This window comes from Ictidomys tridecemlineatus, chromosome 14 (assembly GCF_052094955.1).
Source record: "Ictidomys tridecemlineatus isolate mIctTri1 chromosome 14, mIctTri1.hap1, whole genome shotgun sequence".
NCBI classification, from domain to species: Eukaryota; Metazoa; Chordata; class Mammalia; order Rodentia; family Sciuridae; genus Ictidomys; species Ictidomys tridecemlineatus.
In genome coordinates, this window is record NC_135490.1 from 69,208,570 (window position 1) to 69,234,477 (window position 25,908).

The 25,908-nt window shown below is 37.5% G+C and overlaps 1 protein-coding gene across 13 annotated transcripts in view; it reads right to left on the reverse strand.

Annotated features, from left to right (window-relative positions):
* Window positions 1-302: 302 nt before the first annotated feature.
* Trmt9b (tRNA methyltransferase 9B (putative)) overlaps window positions 303-25,908 on the reverse strand; it is a 60,064-nt gene continuing 34,458 nt past the window's right edge. For 5 of the 13 annotated variants that reach the window (XM_021730162.3, XM_021730161.3, XM_021730160.3 and 2 more), the window contains 4 exons: window positions 23,511-23,557; window positions 19,131-19,285; window positions 12,243-12,416; window positions 303-6,774 (listed from right to left, as the gene is read on the reverse strand). In XM_021730162.3, the coding sequence (XP_021585837.1) occupies window positions 5,741-6,774; window positions 12,243-12,416; window positions 19,131-19,284 (1,362 nt within the window). In that variant the 5' untranslated portion in view covers window position 19,285; window positions 23,511-23,557 and the 3' untranslated portion in view covers window positions 303-5,740. Of the gene's footprint in view, window positions 6,775-12,242; window positions 12,417-19,130; window positions 19,381-20,738; window positions 20,910-23,510; window positions 23,558-25,908 lie in introns of those variants that run through there. The other 8 variants (XM_078031306.1, XM_078031304.1, XM_078031305.1 and 5 more) reach the window with 5 other exon arrangements.

Genomic DNA, 25,908 nt, shown 5'->3' on the forward strand with positions numbered 1-25,908 from the left:
CAATTCTGACTTCCCAGGTGAGGAGCTGTCAGGCTACAGGATGCCAGGGCACCATCTGCTACTAGATTGCACCTCCTTTGAGCTGTGTGATAGCCACAGCAGTCCTCAACACAAATCTCTCTCTTTGCTGGCAATGATCTGACAACCTACAGATGGAGCAGGTCAGAGGCACTTACATTGTAAGCAACATTTTAAAAAAAAATGACTTACAATACTTCAACGTTGTTGAAATTGTTAATGACTTTCAACATTAAAAATTTTTTTCAATATTTGTATCATATTTTCATACACAGCCACCGTGGTATAGTCTAATACATTTTTATTGATCTTTAAATATGTCCTTTCTAAGTCAATAATATTTTATTAACCCTTTAATCTATCATTAAATGGTTAACTTGGTTTCCTTTAGACAAAGATAACAGAATTCCAATGTGAGCATCCCTGGTCCTGTTGAAGTGTTACGAGAGTTGGCTGTTTGACTCAAATGACACCTGTTCTGTCACACTCAAGAGTGAAGGAAAGAACAATTCTGTTCATCTGGGGATATTTTTAAAAAGTACATCGACGCATAACTTAAATAAGCAACCTGATACATATCATAAACATACAAATTATGCCATTTTAAACAATATTTAATACAAAATGTGTCTGTAATTGGCTAATTCAAACAAAATATCTTCAAGTAATTACAGGAGTCAAGATAGTCTATATCAATTTGTGCTTTAGAACTATTGCTAGCTTCCTCTGGGAAAAGCTGAAGTAACCATATATTGTAGGAAAAAAGGTTTTTGCACATTTGACACAAATACACATGTCAACACCAGAAGAGACATAATAACATCTAACAATCCTCTTTAAATTTTCCTGAAGCAAAAAAAAAAAAAAATCTATTCCATGAAATACTTTTCTATGGTAATTATTAATTTAATGCTTTTGCAAGTATACAAGAGAGCTTTACTTTTTTCTTGGTCAGTAATGACAGCAAACATGTCTACATCTAGGAATATATATATATGTATACATATTTACATACATACATATTTAAGATCATCTAGAGAAAATGGGACAGTCTCATACACATATTCAGAGTGTCACAGATATTCCACTTAGGTCCACATTAGTGAGCTTTATGTATTGCCAGTGTTCTATATGAACAGAGCAGAAAAGCAAACCTTTGCTAATGGAACTCCTCTCTATTCATTCATAATCATAACACTTCCACCTAGAAAATTTAGGTGGAAGTGGTATGATTAGCTCTCATAAGAAAAATGCCTGTCCTTCTCAACAAATTTCTCCTGGGCAAACATAAATGTAATTGTAATTTGTTCTGGGAATTCAACATTCAGTTACACTGGCTACAGATGAATTGCAGTGACTCACTGTTTTTCCTGTGTGGAGGTAATATCCATAGAAAAAGAAATGTTCCAAGTGGAGAAAATACAGCTTCATGTAGATTAATTAATGAATTTCTCTGGGGTAAGCTTTACTTTTTCCAACTTCAGTTGAAAGAAAAACAACTATGTATTTGTCTCAGATCCCTGAGACATATTATAGGACAGCTCCGATCCTTCCCAGATAAAGTGACTCATTATCTGTGCATAATCAATTGGGGAAAACCTGTATTATCAAGAGGGGATAGAATATGGGGTATAAATGAAATGATTCACATTCCAATTGTGTCACATTCACATACCATAGGTTCCCTGGTGAATCAAAAACTGTACAATTCAGTCGGTGTTTTCTCTTTGATTATCTTAGGTTTCTGTTCGTGCTCTCATACCAAATATATTCTATTTTCATTACAATTTTAATCTTTGGCTGATGAGGGTTCTTTTTAAATGTTCCCATTCCAGTTTTGTACATAACCGAGGTTGCAAATGGAATTTATAATAGCAAAACAGGAATTATACATCTGAGCTAAGGTTGAGATGAGGAAAATCAAGCATTCCAACCTGGGGCCCACTAACGCTTCTATAATTCTCTTCTATTCCCTTGCTTTGTCATCTGTTGGATGGGTGTGCAATAACAGTTCTCTCTTATGTCGATTAATGGAAGGAAACCCATTTCATGCATTTGTTTTTTGGAGAAGGCTTACAATTATAGTATTTTAAATCTGAATGTATACCTAGGGGGTGGGGCAATTACTTGTTATGTAATTTCTAATGATAGCAATATTTAAAATCGAAGATTACAGAATAGGAAACATAGGTGCAATTTCAGAAGGCTAAAAAATAAGTCAGAGCTGAAATATGAAGGGCCTGAATGCCATCCAGAAGAATTTGCATTTTACTCTATAGGACCCATTATTTGGTGAAATTATTTTCACAGAGCATTTGTGCTAGAGGATGTTATTATGCTCAAGGCAAGCTCAGTTAAATACATTTGGGTTTACTTATAATAGGCCTTAAATAGGCTTATGTGCATTGTGATTCTACAAGAGGGGGTTTTTATTCTTTTTCTCAAACTAAAGAATGTAACATGGTAATAGACATACAACAAATGTGAAAAATGTTCCAGTTTGACATGGCAATGTTGGAGATGAAGAAAAGCTAGCTGTTATTATTATTTCAAAATTTTCTATGTAACAGGAAAGGAAAAATGAGGCTTGCCCTAACTTGTTCTTCCTAGGCTGCAACTGGTCCATCTTTCCCTCTTACTCCCAAACTGAGCATTCCCAGCTCATTTTTAAGGATTCCCTCCCCAACAAATTTCAACTGTTGAGTTAGACTTTCTGTTCTTTAACCAAATATATATATATATACACACACACATTCATGTGTATATATATCTACCTGTGCATTCTTTTTTTGTGGCCAATAATAAACAAGTACATTCATGTTCCTGGCTAATTTATACTTTGACTATTTCCTCGCTGGATTACCTCCAGTTTTTGCCCATTCAATCGAAGGTCAGTTTATATATAGAGGAACTCTTGGTATCTAGAATTAGGAAGGAAATAGAAAGGAAAACTGAAATACTGACACTATTCTGCATAGGAATGTGTGATGAGAAAAGGAGACCAAGACAATACGACGGTCCAAAATATTTGTCTGGCTTGTAAGTTAGTTACCTGTTCCATGCTGGTGTTATTTCATTGTTCTGCCAACAACTACAACCCAATAATTTAGAAAGGCTGTTTGTACAGCTCCCAGTATAATGTTGTTTTGGGTGTATCCTGTGGTCATGTCAATGCATTTTCCTCTCCAATTATTTGGATGTTTACAGAAAATTCCTCAAATAGCTCAGTGGGCATCAGTGAGCCAGAAAAATTATTTAAAAGCCTCTCCAATAATCCTGCAAACTCTCCCTTCTATGTGAGATAGTGGGGTTCCACACTGATGCCAGCAAGTAAAAGAAAAGGAAGCAGAAGGACACTCTTTGATCCAGGGTTAACAATGAAGAGAATTTTAAAAGTTCTTCAGCTAGATCAGTAAAATCTAGAATCAAGCCAGTGGAGGCTGACCAAACACTTACAAATACGTTGTCTACATTTGTACTTATTTATGACTTGCATTTCCTTTTGAGGACAATTCTAAAGATGAACAAGATTTTTACATGGTCAGGATATTTACATTAGTTTGGCTCTTTAATGGCCTCCCATCGCTCCCTCCCCTCCAATCCAAAGGCAAAAGCTGAATTTAAGGGTTTTTCATATGGGTATCCCAAAGAGAGCTTATCAGCCATAGGTTAAATATTTATGCACAAAGTGATTTTTGATGCATAGAATTCTTGTACTCTACAGATGAAGAGCAAAAATATTGCTATTATCAGTGGATTTTATTTACAGCTCTGTCAAAATTATGTGAAAATAATTCTCTCCCAAGAATCATTCTAGACATCTTTCTATACAAATTGGAGTGAGTTTGTGTGTGTGTGGTGTGTGTGTATGTGTGTGTGTGTAAGAGAGAGAGAGATTGGTCATACAGATTAGCTCAAAAGCTATTCTGGCACAATCTGATAAACTGAATTGCATGTAATGACCTTTAAATAGTAGGCTACTACCAGAAAGAGATGACTTCAAGCTCAAATTTCTCATAGCAAGGCCTGGATTAAAGATGTGACAACAGACTTCAGAGAGAGGAAAAATCCATTCATCATAAAAAGGCCATTAAGCTCCAGTTGTAAGAACATCTTTGACTCAGAATCTTTTATTTCCACCAAGAAAACCACTTATGCTCATGGTTTAATGTCCTAATTTGAAAAATGGAAGACACACTAAATTAAATTTTAATTGATACTGCACGTCTATGTCTGCTTTCTTTGTTTCTCTAATGCAAAATATGCACCAAATGATACAAGTCATATGTATCATTTCCATCAGAGAATCTCACCCACCAAAACAGTGACGACGCAATCTTATTTTGAAGCCAAAAGATATAAATATTAATAATTTGCAGATGCACTTTGAAAATAATCTTTGAAATTTCTTCAAAACAACATCATTTTAGGTTACAGCACAATAGCTGATGGAAAAGAGATCTCCAAAACAAATGACATTCACGACCGTTTTAGTTAATTTTTTAGTGGGAAAATAACACAGAATTGGATTTTCACGCAGGATTACAGTGGTCCTAGAAATAAAAAGGTTTTTCAGTTTCTCCTCATTAAGGAAGTGAGACCATATACCTGGGTCAATTTGTTTTTGTTTGTCCTGTCTCTAGTTCCGTCTTGATTATCTTTATATCTCAGAATCCATGACATGGATTTAAAAATCTTTTTTATTTTCTTTGGGTGGTTCTGGGAATTGAACCCAGGGTCTCATGCATGCTAGGCAAATGTTCTACGATGATCTACATCCTCTAGCTCTCCAAGGTTAAATTCAATAGATGCAGTGATCCCACAATACCCAGACTATTCATTTCGCTGTAAAGTGGAAGAAATTCAACCTTTAGTAATAGGAGTTAGTTCTACCTAAAATCACTAATATAACTAATAGAATGTAGTCATCTTCAATAAGATCAATGCCCAGATATTGTTTTTTAAAAATCCAACAACATATGCCAGTTATAACCCCCAACCAAGGCCAAATATCCGGCAATTTCGCAATCTATTTGTCCTCAGAGCTAAAATAAAACAGTACTTCAATGCTTCAACTAGTCTCTCCTATATGTCCTCTTTCTCTCCAAAAGAAAAGGAAGTTTCCTTTTGAAAAGAGTCCCTATAACACTACCTGTTTCTCTTTTCCTTGTCTCTCAATTTTCTGAAGACTTTAAGTAGAAGTCAGGCCTTGACAATAAAATATCCCATCATGTTTCAATATTCTGTTCATCTGAGAAACACAATAGGTTTCCTTGTTATCTTACACATAGATCTAAATTATTACCTGAGAACCAGAATTTACCCCCTTACTTTATAAAAATACTGTTTTTAAAGGTTTACTTAACAGCAGAATCTTTTAAAATCAATATGTAATACTGAAAACTAATATACATATATTCTCATAAGAATTTCATCGTTGGGGGGGGGAATAAAATCTAAACTGTACTGAAGTGTATCTTCTATTGCTTTTTCAGATCTTTTTATATACACTTAAGCACAAATATCCTGTGTCAAATGCTTTAGGGGCAAGGTGTTGTGCTTACCCAAAGATTTAAAAGATTATCAGTTCATAGTATTTATGGAGCAAAGCATATGTGGGTTTAAAAATGATAAAATTGGATGCAAATGTAGGTTACCATACATAACTTAGTGAAAAGATCGTGGTTCATCTTTTGGAGAAGTTGTCTCTAAAACAATCCAATTAATCACAACTTTCCTTTTTCTCTGCAATAATACACCAGTTGCCATGATCATTTCCGGAGCTCAGAATACGGAGCTCGGTCACGTTCTCCTGCAGCAGGTCACAGAGCTCGCCTTCACGAAACACATGGTAGTAGCGCATAAAGGCTCTGGAATCCAAAATGTCAGGCTGTTGTTCTTGGACAGAAATTGTGTCATCTGGATTGGAATCTGTAGAGTCGACGGTAGAAATCCTTCTCAATATTTTACGGGCAGAAGGGTTGCCTTCCTCTAAGCTACCTGCAGTCACATGATTCTCATTGGTATTGGTGCTGTCCATAAGGGTCCCCTCTCCATTTCTCTGCTTTTCTCCTTGATGGTCTCCATTTAAGTGCTTTGAAGTACCTGAAGCTCTCAGCCACTCCAAGTGTTTTTGAGAAGTTTCTACAAACACTTCCTCATCTAAGCTTGATGCTTTCGTTGAAAATGGCTCCTGGTGATCCAAGTCTAAACTGGAATGTCGAGAAGGCTGGATGGATACAGTGCTACTGGCCCAAACTTCTGTGGTTTTCAAGGGTCTCACTTTTTCAATTTGCTTCCGTAGAGTGGACTCATCCAAAGATCTGGAGAAAAACCAGGAACGGAAAGATCTTCCTAATGTGTTATAGATGCCATTTTCTTCCTCCCCTTCCTTTGAAGTGTTTCCGCAACAGGTCCTAGCCATAACAGGTTCATAGTCCACGCTGTGGGACCGTTTGGCATCACCTCGCTCTTTAAAACACATGGAACAGCCATACTCAGGGCAAGGCGGGTGGCAGGGATGGCTTGTTTCTGGATGTCCACACTGCCTCTTTCTCCCGGACTGGCTGGATTCTGACAAGGGCTGGGAACAGAAGGCCCTGTTCCAAGGAACGAGCACATCTTGCTTCTCAAAATGTCGGTTCTTTTGTTCCATTGCCCAAACATAGATCATCATCTGTCCTCCGGGAACTAAAACCCTGGCCATTTCTTTTATTGCTCGGATTCTTCTTTGTTTTGTAGAAAAATGATGTATAACTGAAAAAGAGAAAACTAGATCTCAATGTGTGTAGACACACATAAACACACACACTTAACATACATACGTAATATGTTTGCACATAACAATGATGAAATCTTGACATATAGTAAAACCTCCTTCTTTCCTACATGGGAGGAGAGACGGAAGAAAAAGCATAGGTTTTGGGAGACATAATTTTTGCTTTGGCTTCTGTACATATTAGGCAGCTAATCTTGGGCCAGTTACTTAAGTACAATCGATTTTAAGTTTCTTAAATTGTAACAAGAAACCTAGAATAAATAACCTCTGAGATCCCATTAAAATTCTGTGAATTTTGTTAATCAGAGGGTCAGATCTGAATTACTAAAATTGTAAGGAATACTAAGTTAGGTAAATGTTTTCTGGTAGGATTTTATAAAATGACTCACTGCTTTAATGAATGATTGCACTTCTATAGCAATAAAAAATTAACATCACTAATTATTAGTGTCAATAAAATTAATAAAGCCAACAAAAATCAAGAAAAATGTTAAAGATTGCTTTTCTGTCTAAATAATATCAAAGATACGTCAGCCTACCACAAGTCCAAATGATTACATGTGTTTTAAAATGCTAATATACTATTGTATGTAGTTAAAAAAATAAATTGACAGATTATCATTTTGCTTCCAATCCCTTCAAAATGAACCTCAAGCAAAACTGCCTTTATCTAGGCTTCTTTTTATCCAAAATATGTAGAAAGTGTTAGTGTGTTAGTTCCTGGAGGAATCTAATCACAGTATTGAGTCAAGAGAAAACATCAAATTATTTTTCTGAACACAAGTGCACTACATATCTCAGCGAGGAAAGGAGTCCCAAGCAAAGCTGGGAGAGTCTGGATCCCATATGAGCAGTAAGGGCAGACAGTGGCTAACACCACTGCTCTAAAGCTCACCATAATCTTGCTGTTCGTAGTGATTTTAGGTATATTAATGTCTGCAGTTTACCTGCCACAGAGATATATTAAGTATCTAAAATGAGACTCCTGTGTAGATAAAACCATTAAAGGTAGTTCATGCAAGAGGCAAACTGTATTAATAGCCATCAGATTTTTATTCCAATCAAGAGCATACAAACCCTGCTATCTTTACCACGCAGCAGTGTGAGAAAGCTAGAGGTGTGAGGGTTAGATGTGTTGAAGAACAAGACACCAGCATATTCCAACCTAGATCTATCAAGAGCTAGCCTTGTGATCTTTGACCAAGCACTCTGTCATACTAGGCCTTAGTCTTCTTTTCCCAGTCCTCAGAGAGAGGGCCCTTTATGGACCCTCAAAAGATTCATTTGAAAGCATTTGTTTCTAGAAGTAGTTCTTTGGTCACTGAGCTACAAGGAGGCCTAGGGGTCATGCATTGCTGATGTTTATATCTTATCTACCACTCTTCAGGGCTGTTGACCTCTCCCATAACCTGTGCCTGATGCACTCTAAAATATCTATGGGTACTTTTTTTAAAAAAAATTTAATTTGTTATATATGACAACAGAATCCTTTAAAATTCATATTACACATATAGAGCACAATTTTTCAGATCTCTGGTTGTACACTATGAGTACGTTTCTAAAATAAAACCTATTCTCATTATTCACAGATTCTGTATTTGCAAATTTGCCCACTTGCTAAGATTTATTTGTAACCCCCCAAAATGAACAGTCCCAGACTCTCATGGTCGTTCATTAGCTTGTGCAGAGAAGCAGTTTGAGCCTTTCAAAGAACATGTTCCCAGCTGAGGTGGAACAAAGCAACCTTCTCATTTTAATTTCAACTCTAATACTGTAAACAAGTGCTCTTTTCATGGTCTATTTAGTTCCCTGTTTAAAACAGCCTCCAAGCATAGCACTGTCCTATTGTCTGGGCTCCTAAGCACAGAGGCTGTGACATAATATGGCCCAGGGAGAAAACACAGGAGCTACATGCGCTTCATCCAGGCATAACTGAGAATGCTGTTGGCCTGAGCTTAAAATTAAAGCGAATTTAAACAGAAACACACAAGTTTATGTATCAATTGGTCATTGACAAAGATATATATTGACAAAAATGCTAAGGTCAGCAGCTTGCAGAAATCCCATCCTGTATTCCTTCTGAGGTCACAAATGCCCACAAATTTCCTAATTTTGTGTTCATGGGAACTTTTATAGAACATAATTCATGTGACTAGTGACAATTTATTGTGTTGCTTTACAAAGGCTATCAAAGGAAAAAAAAACAACTAAACTGAATTATTTTATGGTAGACTGATAGGTCTCTGATATTTCAGGATTCCATTCAGCTTCCAAAGAAGTTTTATATTTTAAGAAAGAAAGTCTTTATTGATTTATTGATGAGTAGGTAACAATTCACCTCTAACATATTTTCACCCAGAAAAATCTGAATATTAAACACGTAATAAGTAACAACTTTAAATCAACGTTTTGGAGGAAAAAAAAGGTTAAAAATAAATATTTCTTCATTACATATACAATGAGACACACATGCATATACATAATCTCTTAAGAAGCAATGCAAGTGTATCTGCAATGGGACACAGAATATATCTGAAATATCAATGTCAGGAAACTACATTGAATTTTTAAAAGATGAAAAATGTCCCCCTGTTTATAAATCATGATAAAAATAGCTTAAAGGCTATTTTTTTCTATAGCAATATTTTCCTGCTAAGATGCTAAGAGTCTAGAAAATAGATAGGTTGAATTCAATTAATGGATTCCAGAATCAGGTGAAAAGTGATTACCTTTAAGGTCCTGTCATATCTTGATATTTTTTGATTTACTGTTATTTAATTTTAAGTGTGTGGTGTTTATCTCTCTAAGTATAAAGAAGTTATAGGTTTAACGTAAAACCCTAACCCTACTGACATTTGGGTATAGATAATTCTCTGCTGTGGGGAAGCCCCCTTAGATGATATTAGCACACATTCACCTACCCATTTTAACCATCAAAAATATCTCCAGACATTGCCAAATGTCCTTGAGGGATGGGGGAGAGGAGTAACATAACCCCCATTTGTACCTTTATTTTATTTATATTCGGTGCTGAGAATCTAACCCAGCTCCTTACACATGCTAGGCAAGTGCTGTGCCACTAAGCTATAATCCCAGCCCCAGAATGTTTCTTTTTCTAATGTGTCAGTAACACATGATGAATATATAACTAGGCATGATGCTTATCTCTCATATTATTATTAAGAGATACCAAAAAGTAAAATTTTCATGTAAAGATAAGCAAAAAGTGCCAAATAAAAAATTTTAAATAGGGAAATAGAAACATGTAGACATGAAGAGTCTACTGAAATTTCTCATACTTTTGTTCTAAATGTGAAACATAACTGAAAATGACCATACCCCATTAATTCATAGTTACAGGTTATAGAAATATGTGCTATTTTTCAACCTAAGGGAGCGTCTTAAATTGGAATAGCAATCAGGTATGCTAGTCATTTACAGACTGGGTAAATTATAAACAATACAAATTTATTTGGCTCATGGTTCTGGATGCTGAGAAGTCCAAGATCAAGGGACCAGCATCTGGCAAGATCCTTCTTGCTGCATCATAACACGGTGGGAAGCATCCCACGGCCAGGAAAGAAGAAAAATCTGCCCAACTGATCCTTTCATTTGAGGTCAATTTCTGTGATAAGGAAACCACTCCCACCATACTACCCTTAATACAGTCACAAGGGGCATGCCCTCTTAAACTCGTAAAGGTCCCACCTCTTAATATTATTATGATGGCAACTAAATTTCAACATGGGTTTTAGAGGGGGCATCCAAATCATAGCATCAGGTACACTCCATTTTCTCTGAGGAAAACAGAGGATCACCCAGATTCACAAGGAACATTTACTCAAAGTCAAAAAGCTGGTCAATATTCTCTTCCTCAGCAATGGCTCCATGGCACAGCCTGAATGTAGATATCCTCAATGGTCCTAAAACTAAGGCAAATGAAAGAACAAAGAGAACTCCCTCTGATCTCTAGTTCTCTCGGTGGAATGACTAAGCCATAAACTTTTCCCACAAAAGATTCAAAACATTGCCTAATGTTGCTTCGTTCAGCAAGAATCTTAGTTATGTTTATGTTCCCCTAAGATTCACGTCCAAGTCCTACCCCCAGCGTGATGGTGTTAGGAGGCAGGAGTTCTGGGAAGTAATTATACTTAGAAGAGGACACAAGGGAGGGTCCCCATGATCAGCATAGTGCCATCATATGAAAGGACCTTGTGAAGACATCGCAATAAGGTGGAAGACAGCAGCCATCTATTAGCCAGGAAGGGAGCCTTCGACAGAATTCGACTCTGTTGGTACCTGATTGATCTGACTCTCATCCTTTAGAATTGTGAGAAATAAGTGGGTGTTGTTCAAGCCCTCCAGTCTGCGATATTTTGTTACGGCAGCCTGAACAGACTAATTCTTACAACCAAATGGACTAAACAGTTTCAAGTGCAGAGAAGTAAGACATCACAGAGCAGGTTCCCATGGCAACCACCTCTTGTCAGTTCTCATCAGTTCCAAGGTTATGGTATCTGGGCTGGCATCCCTAATTGTGCGTAGTAATGGAGTTGAATCAACCAAATCCTCATGTATTTCAGGAAAGAGAAAACAGTCTTATTCTGTATTTCTTCATGAATAGTAGTAGTCAGTTTTATGTAAGTTCATTTTGCTTTGATAAAGCTTGTTATATTCAAATAGATTAATTTTTAAGTGTTTGGAGCAAGTAATTGACTCTGAAAAAGATTTCCCATTGCAAAAGAGCATATCACGTGATTCCCTTAAATACAAGGTTTCCTAGCACATTTATACATGACTAACATATTAGGTATCAGGAATATATTTCAAGCACCTTTTTTCTTTTTTTGGTATATGTGTTTTCTGGGCATATTTGTTGGAAAAATATGAGGAATTCATTCCCTACACTCATAAACAATCTCTGGCATTAAGGAACAGAATAGCATCTGGGACCAGGTGGAACCCGTCTTCTCCAGGAACTTGAGTACCAGGGAATGGCAGTTGATCTTGATAACATTTGGTTTTATTAGTCTTAGAATTATGTTAATAAAGGGCACTACTGTAGCCTGAAAAAGCCAATATGATGCCCCCAAATCTACTTCATGTTGGAGGAGCCTGGCTTCATTTCAATAGAACAAAGTACCATTTTCAATGAGCAAGATTTCTCTAATATTTCCTTATTCATCAGTGAAAGAAATGGGAATTAATTACCAAAAAGAATAGAATAACAGCTTAAAGGTTTAAATAGTTATAACAACATATGTACCATAAATGTATTTGAGGTTAGCCAAATAACTGAAGCAGCTGAAATATTTTTTAAAAATTAGATAAATTGGATTACATAGACCACTCTATATACAGAAAAAAATGTTGAGTCATGAGAGTAGCTTCAACCATGTAAGTTATTCTCATGGCAAAATATGAACATGTGACCCTGCTGCCTTACCTCCTATGGAGATGATGGCATCGAAGCCCTGATCCCTAAAGGGGAGATTAAGGTTGTCACATACCATGACTTCACATCCTCTACTCCGGGCAATCTCTACCAATGGTCCACAGTAGTCACAGCCCAGGGTATGTACCTGGCTGTTTACTTTAAGATACTTTCCAGTTCCACAGCCTATAAAAGAAAAGCCTGTGTTATATGCAATCTTTAATAGAGAGTGAGGAAAATAATTTTTCTCACATCAATATGAAGTTTACATTAAATCACCAAGGTAGAATATGAGTGTGAAGGTATTCACGGAGGCAAAGGAAGAGGCTTCAGAGAGCACTCACATATTTTCATATAGAAGAGAAAAGAGAAATGGAATGGAAAAGAAATATTTCTTGAATAGTCACTGAGTTCATGCCCTTAGGTCTGACTGAGCACACTTGCACAACTAGACGTGTTAGCTAGCCCATTGCTGGGAATGACAGTTTCAGCAACCTGAACGAGGGACAGACTGGGTACAGTCTCTATCTTAACGTGTATTCCCACTGTGCATGTGTGTATATTATAGCATTTGTTCTCCTGATGCTTCTCCAAAGATTCTTATCATTTGCCCACTAGGTTCAACTACTGCCAGCAACTTTCAGTAGCTATAAATAAAAGAATCTACACAATAAAACGCCCTCTTAAAAATTCTTAAATCTGAAAGGGGTGTTGTAGCTTAGAGGTAGCGTGCTTGCCTCGCATATGTGAGAAATAAGTGTGTGTTGTTCAAGCCATCCAGCGGCACCACATAAAAATAAATAAATAAATAAAATAAAAGCATTGTGTCTATCCACAACTAAAAAATATTAAAAAAAAGATGGCTCACGTGGACTTCTTAAAATTTTTTAAAAAATCTAAAATGAATGAAAAAAAGAATTGTTAACATCATTTCATTCAATTATTATATTATTGCCATTACTTATCTATCACTAGTCAAAGCTGCTGGTTTGCAGCTTCGGTAATACGTCATGACACTCCTTATTAACTCCTCCTTAATAGGTGCTTTCCAAACTTCTAAAAAAAAATAAAAACCAATTTAAAGTCCTCTGATGCCAGATGAGACAGTGGAGAGCATATGGATAAATATAACATTTGCAACATTATTATCTCAATGAGAATGACTGAGGTCTTAGAAAGGTTAGATCTCATAGCCTCTGTTCCTAATGCTTATGAGAAAAAGCCCCATTGTTTGAAGGTAATCATGGGGAAAATATATTTCACAATGTATCTTAAAATTGAAATCCTGTATATTTCAAAGATGATAGTTATACTTAAAAAAATCTTGCAAATTCATTTGCTTATTTATTGGCTTGAAAGATACATTTGGAAAAATGAAAGAGAAAATCACCTTAAAGATATTAATAAAAATAGGTTAATAAACCATTACTGCTGAAAGGAACTATTCAGAAAACATTGAGTAAAAAAGAAGAAACTGAGGTATTTTCAAATTTAAACAGTGTCTGATACCTTTCCAATGTCCTGGCATCCTTGATTTATCCCATATTCATTTCTAATGACATTAGATTTATTCCATATTCATTTCTAATGACATTCACTTCAAAAGGTAGTAGTGGAACTTCAAAATATGATGCAATTATCCATATTCTAAGTGCATACACTGAGATGCTAGTGAGGGGAAGATTCCATCCTCACAAGGAAATCAAGAATATTGCCAGGCTAAATTGTTCCATTATTTTCAATGTAAATCAGAAGCTGAATACTGCAGCATGCTTTGCTTCAGTCCACAATAATCACGCTCCTTTACAAAATCTCATTAAGTGATAACCTTGCATAGTACTAAAGAGAGATACCAGGAAGTGTCTGCATGCTTACAGTCTCCAGGATTTTGTATTCTGCACCACACTATGGCTAAAGGAGAGAACAGATAATTGCCTCAATTCAACAAAATGTTTGGGTCCAGTATGGGCAAATATTTGCTGATATACTAATACAAACATTCTCTCCAAAGTTTTGAAAAAGAATCACATTTTTTAAAATTGGGAGTTCTTGACTAAAATCTTCTCTGAAAGAGAATTCTCTTTTCCTATGACAAAACAGGCAAATACTATATGCATTTTATACACAAATTTTAAGTCCAGAAATGAGGAAATGTTTTATTCTATTAGGCATGGTGTCTGCTGTATGGGATTTAGTCAGTCAAAAATGACTATTGATACTGAAAATAAATACTTTGAGATTTAAGAGGCAAATGGAATCCTAATTACTGACAAGTTAATTTTTATGTACACAAAAAACATTTTTAAGGGGCTGGGGTTGTGGCTCAGTGGCAGAGCACTTGCCTAGCATGTGTGAGGCACTGGGTTCCATCCTCAGCACCACATATAAATAAATAAAGAATAAAGGTACATCAACAAGTAAAAAAATATTAATTTCTTTTTAAGATTTTAAGATACTTTTCTTTGGGGTCAAGGAAAAAAAAGGGAATTTTGTTAAAAAAAAAAAAATCCAGCTCTGGACTTTCTCCTACTTTCTAAATTCATGCAAGTGAAGATTTCAAAGCACACAATGCCCTCCATGTCTGATGCACTTAAAATCGACTGGGGTGGGGGAGTGTTAGGGAAGAATAGAGGTACTTTGGATTAGACAGAGGGGAGTGAAGGGAGGGGAAGGGATACCGGTAGGAAGGATAGTAGAACAAATTGGACATTATTACCCTATGCACATGTATGATTACACGACCAGTGTAATTCTACATCATGTACAACTAGAAGAATGAGAAATTATACTCCATTTATGTATGATGTGTTTCAGGTCAAGGTATTGCCATAATTGCCCGGGTCACAGTATTGCCTGAAAGTACTGTGGTATTCCTGCTCTTTGAAGTTGTTTTTAGTTAGGCCACTTTTCCTGCTCCTTTACTCCCTGATTCTGAGATTTAGCTTCCCTCTGGGAATGCCTGCCACACACTTCAGCCAATCAGCTTGGCTAGCGAACGGGGTGATGCGGTGAATAACATTTCAGTTAACTAAAAGCTTCCCACTAAACTTCGAAACTGCCTAGACATTTCCAGTCTGGGAACTGGAACCTGGTTACTGCTGAATTTTTTTTTTTTTTTACTACCATGTTTGACTAGTTTTAACTCATTATAATTAATTATAAATTGCTAATGTAAAAACCAGTCAAATTAAACAGCATAACAGTCGGTTTTGGCAACATAAAAAACCTAGAAATCAACTTTCCTTATGAAGATAGTCATATTATAATCAGCTTGTCTTTTCTTCTGCTCATCCCTTTGGACTTCTTTCTTTCATTTTCTTCTATTTCTTCCTTAACTTTATTTTTATAATATATCCTTCCTTTTGTCATCAAAACATTACTGCTTATTGACTAGTTTAAAAGTGTGAATTATACAAAATTCAAAACATATGTACAAACGGGCAGAGAAATATTTGTTACCCATCCAATTGTTGGTTCCCATTGAAGTGTTCAAAGAATATTATTTGCTCATAATTTGTAGCAGTAAAGTATATCAAATAACATATTGTTTGTTAATTTGTATATAAAATAACATATTGTTTGTTAACTTGTCACTATTAGTATAAAATGCTATGTAGATTTAAATCTTACACAACTCTACAAATGCCCAACCAAACACATTCCTAGAGGCACAAAGATACTTATATTTACATAACCTATCCCAAGGTACATAAGAAGCTAAGAGCATGGGTTTATTTGGTACCAGGGACTGGGATGATGATGTTTTGCACCCTTATGTGTCTTTGTTGCTGAACCTTGTCAATGGATTGCCTATCAAAATATCTTTAAGCAGTTTGTAAATAGCAACTGAAAAAAAAAAGATTTGTTTATATCCTTTTCCCATTTTCTTTTGGTTGTCATTTTTGTGTGTGTGTGTGTGTGTGTGTGGGGGATACCAGGGATTGAATTCAGGAGCACTAGGCCACTGAGTCACAACACCAGCCCTATTTTGTATTTTATTTAGAGACAGGGTCTCACTGAGTTGCTTAGTGCCTCGCTGTTGCTGAGGCTGGCTTTGAACTGGAGATCCTCCTGCCTCAGCCTCCTAAACTGCTGGGATTAAAGATGTGTGCCACTGTGCCCAGCTTGGTTGTCATTTTTCTTCCCCTTTTTGAAATTATTATTTTTTTTTGGTCTAACTGAAACTCTGTACCCTTTAACCAAAAACTTCCCATTTCCCTCCCCTCCCTCCCCAGCCCTGCCCCAGCCCTTAGTAACCACTATTCTATTCTCTGCTTTGCAAGTTCATCTTTTTAAAGTTGTTGCATGTAAGTGAAGTCATGCAGTATTTTCCTTCTATGCCCTGCTTATTTCACTGAACATAACATCCTCCAGGTTAACCCTACTATAACAAATGATAGGATGTTGGGCCTTTTTTAATATTGACTTAAAAATGTCCTGGAGATTAAGAAAATAATGTATTTTTTTTCTATCAGATGTGTTGCAGATACTTCAGGGTTTTTTTTGTCTTTTGACTTCATTTATATATTTATCTAGATTTTTGTCTTACAGTATTTTTTAGTTTCCACGGGAGTGAAAGTTATCAATACAGTTGATCTTTGTTCCTAATAGATTCATCTTTGCTTATTCTTTTATATGTTAAAATTTACTTGTAACCCTAAAGTCTGAGCACTTGCGTGGTCGCTCTCAGACATGGGCGTTGACACAGCAGCCCAAACATTGACCTGCCCAAGATCCTTGTATCGGGCCTTCCTGTTTCAGCTCTCCTGCTGTTGCCAGGGGAGATCTAAGTGGAGCTGCGTTGATCCCAGGCACTTAGAATGGCGTTGGGAGAACTTGTTAAGCCAGGTTTCAGACACAACTGCAGCTGATCTTTGAACGGAGCTGTCTACACCACCCCAGGACATACTGTTCTTGTTAACTGGGCCAAAATGCAATTTTCTGGAATGAAATTCACCAGTCTTTGCAACAGTTTGTGAGACTCCTCTTCCCCCTTAAAACTGTCCAGAGACTGAGAATGTGCCTATTTCCTTTCTTATAATCATAATTCCTGACAAACAAGTGGTGTAATTAGCAACCTGCCTTGCTATTTATGCTATAAAAGCGGGCATCTTCTTGCAAAACCTAAGAGCACAGTTTCATGGCTACTTAAATTCAGTGTCTCCTGGATTCTAATCCTAATAAGTCCCAAAATACATGTAATTATCCTTTGTTCTTGACTAGATTGATTTTTATCTCGGTCAACACTATAAATAAGTTTTCTTTCCATAATCTATCGAGTGCCATGTTTTTTGCATTTTTGTGATTATTTTGTTGGTGATCTTTCTTTTCAAAAGGCCCCCCAATAGTCTAGTCTTTCAGAACAGAAGAAGGCTGTAAGGTCTCTTAGGAACAAAATATGGAAATGATAAGCTTTGTTCAAGTATGAGTTGTAATGTGCTGTTGTGAGTTCAGTGTTAATGAATCAACAATAGATAGTAAGTAAGATGCCTTTAAACAGGAACTCAAGGTTATGCATTGATACACTGACAAAAATGTTGTGACCAAAGTCTTACAGGAACCCTTCCTATAATTCTTCTCAGAAAATGTTTCAGTATTCACTAATTCTGTATTTATGAGAACTTCGTAAAACATGAATACCACAAATAATGACAATTCTATTTTATAATTTTAGGTGTGTGTGCATATGTGTTATATGCAGAGAGGCCATTTGCTTTGGAAAATATTTTTAAATAAACTAATCATCATCTAGTCCTTCAATGATTTCATTTTCTTGTATCTTTGCTTCATGTGGAACTTATTTTGGTGAAAGCTATAAGAAAGTAACTCTCTTATTATATGTACAATTGTGCCAAAGCCATTTATTGAATACCCACTCCCCCATTAATTTTAAGGTCTTGGTACTTTGCTTAGACTGTGGGTAGTAGGAGTTTCAGAATCACTGCATCTTCTGAAATCTTTTTCCCCCTTATGAGGTGCTGGGGACTGAAGCCAAAATTTCATGCATGCAGAGCACATACTCCACACTGAATTCCATCCCCAACCTCTGAAATCAGATTTATTTTTTAAAATTGACATTACAGTGGTATTTTTCAAAGACTCTTAATTTCAATGTGACATGCTCCTCTTCCAAAAATTCCACACTGTTTATAACCATATAACAAGCCAGGAACTGTGGACATTTATGTGTTTCTCTTACCCTTATTGAGTGGGTCAATTAGACTGAGAGATTGTAACTGCAGACTTAACGATTCTTACGGGCACAATCAACGGTGTAATTGCTAGAAAGCAGTTTTAGATAGGCATGCCTCAGTGGGAAACCAACCCCATGTTAATTTTAGTCTTAGATCTACTGAGCTGTGGTTTATCACTTCTTGATTCAGAAAGATACAGCGCTAAAGTCTTCCAGACAAATCAGTGATTATGAAAATGTTATCCATTTAAAGCTACGCTCTAATAACAAAATAACTACACAATAAAAGAGAAGAGGAACCATGAGATTAATAAAAGGATGTAAGACCTCTTCCATAGCCCCACGATTCTGGCTCTTTTACCCAAGGTGAGTCTCCACTGTAAAACACATTTTATAAATATGACCGTCACTACATATGAAATTATCATTGTCACTATCGTTTCTATCTTATTCATTCAATTGATTAGGTCAGCTTTGGTGGAGAATGTGCAAAGATGGACCCTATCTAAATGCAGGCTTGAAGCTGTGCTCTATCTTCTTTGTGACTTGATGGTATGCATTTCTGCTATAAAAAGAGAATATTCTAGGAACGGGCAGGCCAAGGGCACCATTTCAGGGTTCTTGTTACAATAAAAATGAAAAATGAATCTGAAAAGAACAGGCGTGATGGAATCTACGTCAAGCTAGGGGGCACAAGCCTGGATTACCGATGTCAGCGACGAGGCTGCCTGGCTTCTGCTCCTGGAGGAACTGGCGAACTCGGGGCCAGGCTTTGCTCTGCAGGTCGCTGAAGAAGGGGGCCGTGTTCTCATAGACATCATGCACGTGCTGCTTCTCCAGCAGGGCAGCTTCATGATCCATCCTGGGGAAAGCAGGACCCACCCAAAGCAAGCAGGTCAGAGAACGCACCAGAGGCGGCTGAGGGAGGTGCAGACTTCCTGAACTCGGGACCTACAACTGCAAAAGTGGTAGGGTTCTTATGCTTTCTCGGTGCTGCAAGGAAACTTTCATGTAACCGCACGGTTGACAAAAGATTAGCAAAGTATGCATCTGCTAATCTTCAGAAAAGAATGGTTGGGGAATGAGCTAATCCTTGTAAGTTCCTGTGCAAGATGAATTCTTCAATTTTGGAAGCATAGGCACATTCTTACCAAATGGTTCACTTCCGATAAGATCATTCTATCTGAGGCTAAATAGATTTTTAACGTTTTATAACAAGTAGTTCTTCACTCCAATCAAGAAGCCCTAGGAATTTTACCTTTTTAAATGTCTTTGGATTTCAGCCATTTTTTCCACATCCGTTACTGCTTCTGTTTTAAATAAGGTGCTGATTTCTTGCCTGAATTACTTCAACAGTCTGCAAATGCATTTTCTAACTCTTCAATGCTTTTCCCTCAATTATGCCTTAACTATTTTTTTTCTGAAATCTAGATCTCATTGAGTTGCTTACAATGCTGCCACTTCTCCAAAGGCATTTTATAGTTGTCCAGTTGAGTACAGTTGGTGTAGGAGGTCATGCAGAGCCTTTCTGATCTGTCCTCAACTTATTTCTTAGGATTCATTTCTCACATCCTCCCCCAGTATCAAAGAGCTTGGAACACCCAATGATCCATGGTTTCTCATAAGTGATACATTCCCTGACATCCAGGGCCCTGAATAGATACTGTGCTTCATGCGGCTGACTTCTATTCATTTTGGCATAAGCACCACTTCCTTCAAGAAGGCTTCCCTGACCTTCCTTGTGAGACGAGGTCAATTAGAAAGGAATGAGAATGGTACAAGGGCAGGTCCTGGAGGTCCCAGCTGCTTAGCACTTAATCCTTTATTCTAGTGTGACATATGAGTGAGGGGGCAGCCCAGGGACAAGGCCAAGGATTTGGTGGCTTTTACCCATCAGCATTAAAGTATTTTCAATAATTAAAAAACCCATTTGTCCCTACTTGTGCCTAACAGCTAGCTCAGCACCTTCCCTTGGACAATTGCCTCTATGGTATATCTATATGTGTCACGAAGTTCTGTCATAGTTGTATTTAGATATGTAGCTCTACCATTAGCTGGAAGGCCCTAAAGGGCAGGGACTTGTCTTATATAATGCTGAATCTTTAGCACTTAGGCAAAGCAGGCCCCCAACAAATGTCACACAGGAGAGTGAGGCAAAGGCGGGGACCCTCCACTTCCCAGAGTGCTTGTTCAGTGTGACAAAAGGAAAGTATTGTCCCTGGATAGCTTCTGTCCTCTCTTCCCTACCTCCAGCCTGTGAAGTGGGAGGCACTTGGGTAAAATGGCATCTACCAGGTCATGTCACTGTAAAGTACCTTTTATAAATTTAACAAATATCTGGTGGAGAGATACTTTGTGACTCCCACACATTCTGTTTTTCATATGTTCATCTCCCGTTTAAGCATCCACTGTTGATTCTTGCACAAAACAATCATTCCCACCAGGATCACCAAATTCCCATGTACCTAATTCCATCATTCCTTCTACTGCAAAAAAAGAGAGAGAGAGAGAGAGAGAGAGAGAGAGAGAGAGAGAGAGAGAGATATTGATTGATTTGGGGGGGATTTACTCTTTAGAAGCAATAGGCTGTCTTTTATCTTGGTGGGCCTGCCCACAGTCCCTTCAAAACGCCCTACCAGACTGCTAAACCATATAAATCTAATCTGTGAGGCCTGACAAAACTTCCACGCAAATTGAAAGATTTTTATGTGGCACCTTCAAATGGAATTTACAAAGTAAATATATGGCTGGCTTTAACTGCTCACATAGGAGAAGTATCCAAACACTGCATGCTTTTCTTTTAAATCAAAAATCTCAATAGATTGAAGTCTATTTAAATTCTTCCCTCAAGAAATCAACCAGATGGTATAATTTGGAGAACCCTGAAAAAAATACATTTAATTTTATTGTACTTGCAAATGTTAAGTGACAACTGACATAAACTTGATTCCTTCCAATTTGCATTTAAGAAATAGTTCCAATTTAAGCTCAGAATGTGTAGTATCAGAACAGCACTACTTGGAGACATTTCTCTTAATTCTCCCCCAAGTTGCCTGGCCTTGACTATAAGTAACCTTGAGACTGCTGTTCTTAAATGAGTTGGCAATATGAATCCATTTCATTTTTATTATATTTTATAGTTAAGTTTAAATGCTGCAGAATAAATTGCTGACCATGAATACTGATTTATATAGTCGGGGCTGTCCAAAATGCTATTTCTAAAACTCTCTGGATTTAAATTTCCTATAATATATATTTTTTTTGGTAGTTGGACACAATACCTTTATTTATTTAATTATTTATTTAATGTGTTGCTGAGGATCAAATCCAGTGCCTCACACATGCTAAGGCGAGTGCTCTACCACTGAGCCCAAGCCCCAGCTCCTCCTATAAAATTTTCTATGTGAATGTTATATATACTATAAAAGCAAATTCCTTGTGAATTTGATAGCATGAGTAAGATAATAGTAAAATAGTAGTAAAATAAAAGTGACAGGTACTGTGACACATGCCTGTAATCCCAGTGACTGAAGAGGCTAAGATAGGAGGATCGAAAGTTATAGGCCAGTCTCAGCAACTTAGTGAGACCCTAAGCAATTTAGCAAGGTCCTGTCTCAAAATAAAACATAAAATGGTAGGGGATGTAGCTCAGTGGTAAAGCATCCCTGGGTTCTATCCCTAGTACCAAAATAAATAGATAAATAACGAAAAGAAAAGGAAAAAAAAAGAGCACAGGATTCCAGTTGAAGCAAGAATATGGAATCAGTTCAGTCAAGTTTCCCAACCTGTGTACTACCAAATTCCAGAGCAATAAAATGTTCCAGATGAAGGGGTCAAGAGTCAAAGCCCCAGATTTTTGCCCCTTCTTTGATATCCAAAATGTACACTACCATACTATAGGTTTGAGAAACCTACTAAAGTGTCCCAATTGATTTTTTTTTTTTAAATTTGGTTTTCTCAAAATCATTGTGCCTATAATGCTTTTTTCTTTCTTTAAATATCTCTTGTCTTCTTATAGAACTATATTCTGCAGGTGACATTTTGGGAAATGTTACTTTAATGTTTTCCAATTTAAGAGTATCCCCAGAACAAAGGGAACTATATTCCCTGGGGTCTCCTTCAACATTCATGTAATTTTAAGTGAAGAGTCAGAAGGAAGCCTAGCAGTTGCTCATCACCGTATATCTGAGAGAAGCTGCTTCTGGAGCACATGCTAGATGCTAGCTATGCTGGCTGGACCCACACTGAAAACTGGATCCACAGGGAGACAATTCATGGGTGAGTCTGGTCCAGCCTTAAGGAGCTGAACTAAGGACCTGCATAGTCAGATGCCTGCAGGTGGTTGGATGTGGTCACTTGGAGCCTGTGTTTGGGAATCTATTTTAAACCATGCACATGTAGATGAATCAGGAGAAAACGGATCTGAAAAATAAATGTAGCTATAGTGAGAAAAGCAGGACACAGTCTTTTTATAAAGATTGTGGAGAGGAGAAAGGGAAACTGAGAGGGATAACCGATATCTGATCTTCTTGTTTATTTTTTATGTTTTTTGGTTCCAGGGGTTGAACCCAGGGGCACTCAACCACTAGGCCACATCCCCAACCTTCTTTTTTTTTTTTTTGTATTTTATTTAGAGACAGGGTGTCACTGAGTTGCTTAGGCCCTCACTAAGTTGCTGAGGCTGGCTTTGAACTTGTGACACTCCCCCCACCCCCAGCCTCTAGATCAGCTGGGTTACAGGCATGCTCCACTGTGCCTGGCTTATCTGATCTTAGTGTTTTAGTTCCTGTGTGGGGTCTAGGCAGCAGCTCAGGGTAACTCAACTCCAAGAAACCTGTTGATTTTATAGGTCTGGGCTTGCTTTTGATGTACTTCACTCCCTAACTTTGACTCTCCATCACATCCCATTTTAGCTGTAAAATATTCTTCACTTCAGCTTATTTCTGTTTCTTATAACTATATCTTTCCTATGCAGGTACACTGTTTTTAATTAAAGAACATTTCAAAACACTGAAAAGTAAAATATGATTTTACACTTCAAATAATTAGTGTTCTGGATGCTGTCATGTATTGTTACAATATCTTACCTTCATTGCTACTATTCAAGCAGTCTTGTAAAGCTTACAATGGAACCCTGAAACAAACAAACAAACAAACAAACAAAAAATAGAACGCTAACAGTTAAAAGAAATCGTAAACATTAGAACAAAACCAATAAGTAAGGGTTAGAGATGTGACTCAGTGTTGGAGCACTTGCCTGGCATGCACAAGGCCCTGGATTCAATCCCCAACACTAGAAAACAAACAGCAACAACAAAACACCATAAGCAAAACTGAGAACAGAAAGTAGTAACTAATTTTGCCAGGAAGCTGATGGAAGCACACAAGAACCCCTTGAGTATTAAATCAACTCTGCTGTCCCTCCCCTTCCCTGACAAACTCTGATTGCCCTCCCTAGGTCTCGGACTGGTATTCAGGAACACGCTGCTTTTAGCTACTTCTTAATACTTCCTATACTTGTTCATGACCTATCAATCATTTGCAAATCTTTCTTATTCTGACTCTAAAAAAAGCCCAGTCTGTGCTTTCCCTTCCTGTTTGCTTCTATTGCAGGCATCCTGCTGACGCTTCGGAGTTCAAGTTCTTTTTGTTTTCTTAATCTCTGAAGTCATTTAAAAGATTTTTTCCCCCTAATTATCAGAGAAAGCCTAAATGTACTAGATTCTGATTAGTGTCTGCCAGAGCTTGAGATAGAGGGTCGGAACTGACTGCAAAGGGGAATGAGGATATTTTTCAGGGTGACAGAAATAGTCCATGTTTTGATTGTAGTGTTGGTTATGCAACTTTTATTGTTGTGGTTTTCTTGCAGTGCTGAGGCTGGAACTCAGGGCCTGTGCATGCTAGACAACCTTGCTACCACTGAGCTATACCTCTAGGCTTGGTTTCGTTAATTTTTGGTATAACCTATGTTACAACATAGGGAAAAGTAAACTTTAAAAGTATGAATTTTGACTGGAAGTAAATTACACAGATGTTAACGAACCACCAAACATCTGAGATTTTATCCTGCAAGTTTCTTGGATGCTGGAAGAAGGCACAAGACTCCAAGGTCATGGACAAAGGTTGTTATTTTTCAAAGCACAGCACACAGCATGAGCTGAGGTTTGCAATGTTTCCCCTTGGCCTCAAGTCTCATGCAGATAGATGATGCCGAGGCAGAAAATCTACAACCAGTGAGTTTGCATTACAGATGAGGAATCTCCAACTTCAGGGCAGCTCAATCTGACAAGGGGGCTCCTAGTCAACCTACATTACTCTTGCCCTGAAGAGAGACATTTTATTATCAGAGAGAAAAAAAAAAGGATAAATCTGCTCTCTGCCTAAAGGAGACATGTTGGGTTAAACATTAGTCAGTGCCTTAGGAAAGCTTGCAGTGAGATAAGAAAGACTCTAAAGAATGTATAACAAAGGAAATGGAGGAGGGAAGTTGGTCACTTCCCTTGTCTCTAATCCTTAGGTGAGGATCAAAGCAGAGCAACCTTGGTTGTAAAGTAAAAGAATGTTCTCATTAAGAAAAACATCTGAAGGAATCCACCTGTGCAGTTGGCATGCAACCTATCATATATATTCTTCCTGCTTGTGGGTGTGATGTGGCCCTCCATTGCATCCTAATCTGCTGCCACCAAGAAGCAGGAGAGTAATAAAATGTCCAAACCCTCTTCCTTGAATCTTCCAAGTTCTTTTTGAGGATCAGTGAATCGTACATTGGGGCATTTGCAGCCCTGTGGCTGAATTTCAAGCCCATTAGCTATCCAACCATCCTTGAAAAGATAGTCTAGAACAAAAGTTGATACACACATGCAGAAATGAGAGCAAAACGTGGAGAATTGTCTCCCAACAATAAACCTGCTGTGTGTGTGTGTGTGTGTGTGTGTGTGTGTGTGTGTGTGTTTTGGGAGGTTGGGAACAAGAAGAGAGAGAAGAGAGGAGACAGACAGACAAAGGGAGTGAAGGATAAGAAAGGTTAAGCATGTAAAGATAAGTGAACTAGTTTCATTGCCCAAAGGTTAAAACATACTTGGGGAAAGAAGGCTCCTGTAGCTGACGCCGCAAGAGAAGGGAAGATCATGTGAAAGGTAGGGATTCGTCATATAAAGTACAGCCCTGAAAATCAGAACTAACTTGGATTTTATTCGAAGTGAAATGGCAGGAAGCTTTATGTTGCAGGCATGGGGAGAGGAAGCATGAATGGATTTATAATTTTAGAAGACCCCTAGAGGTTTATCCAACTCAGTAAACTAGAATAGCTGTTGTTTTTTATTTGTCCAATTCTGTTCATCATCAACCTTCTTCTGATCATTTGTATCTTGCCCTCCCTGGATGAGCATATGACCCAGGCCTGGCCATTCTTGGTATCCCATATCCTGGGCCACAGGCCTTGGTCAGAAGTGGGCTGGTGATGAAAGGCGAGCCTAGCACTGTGGC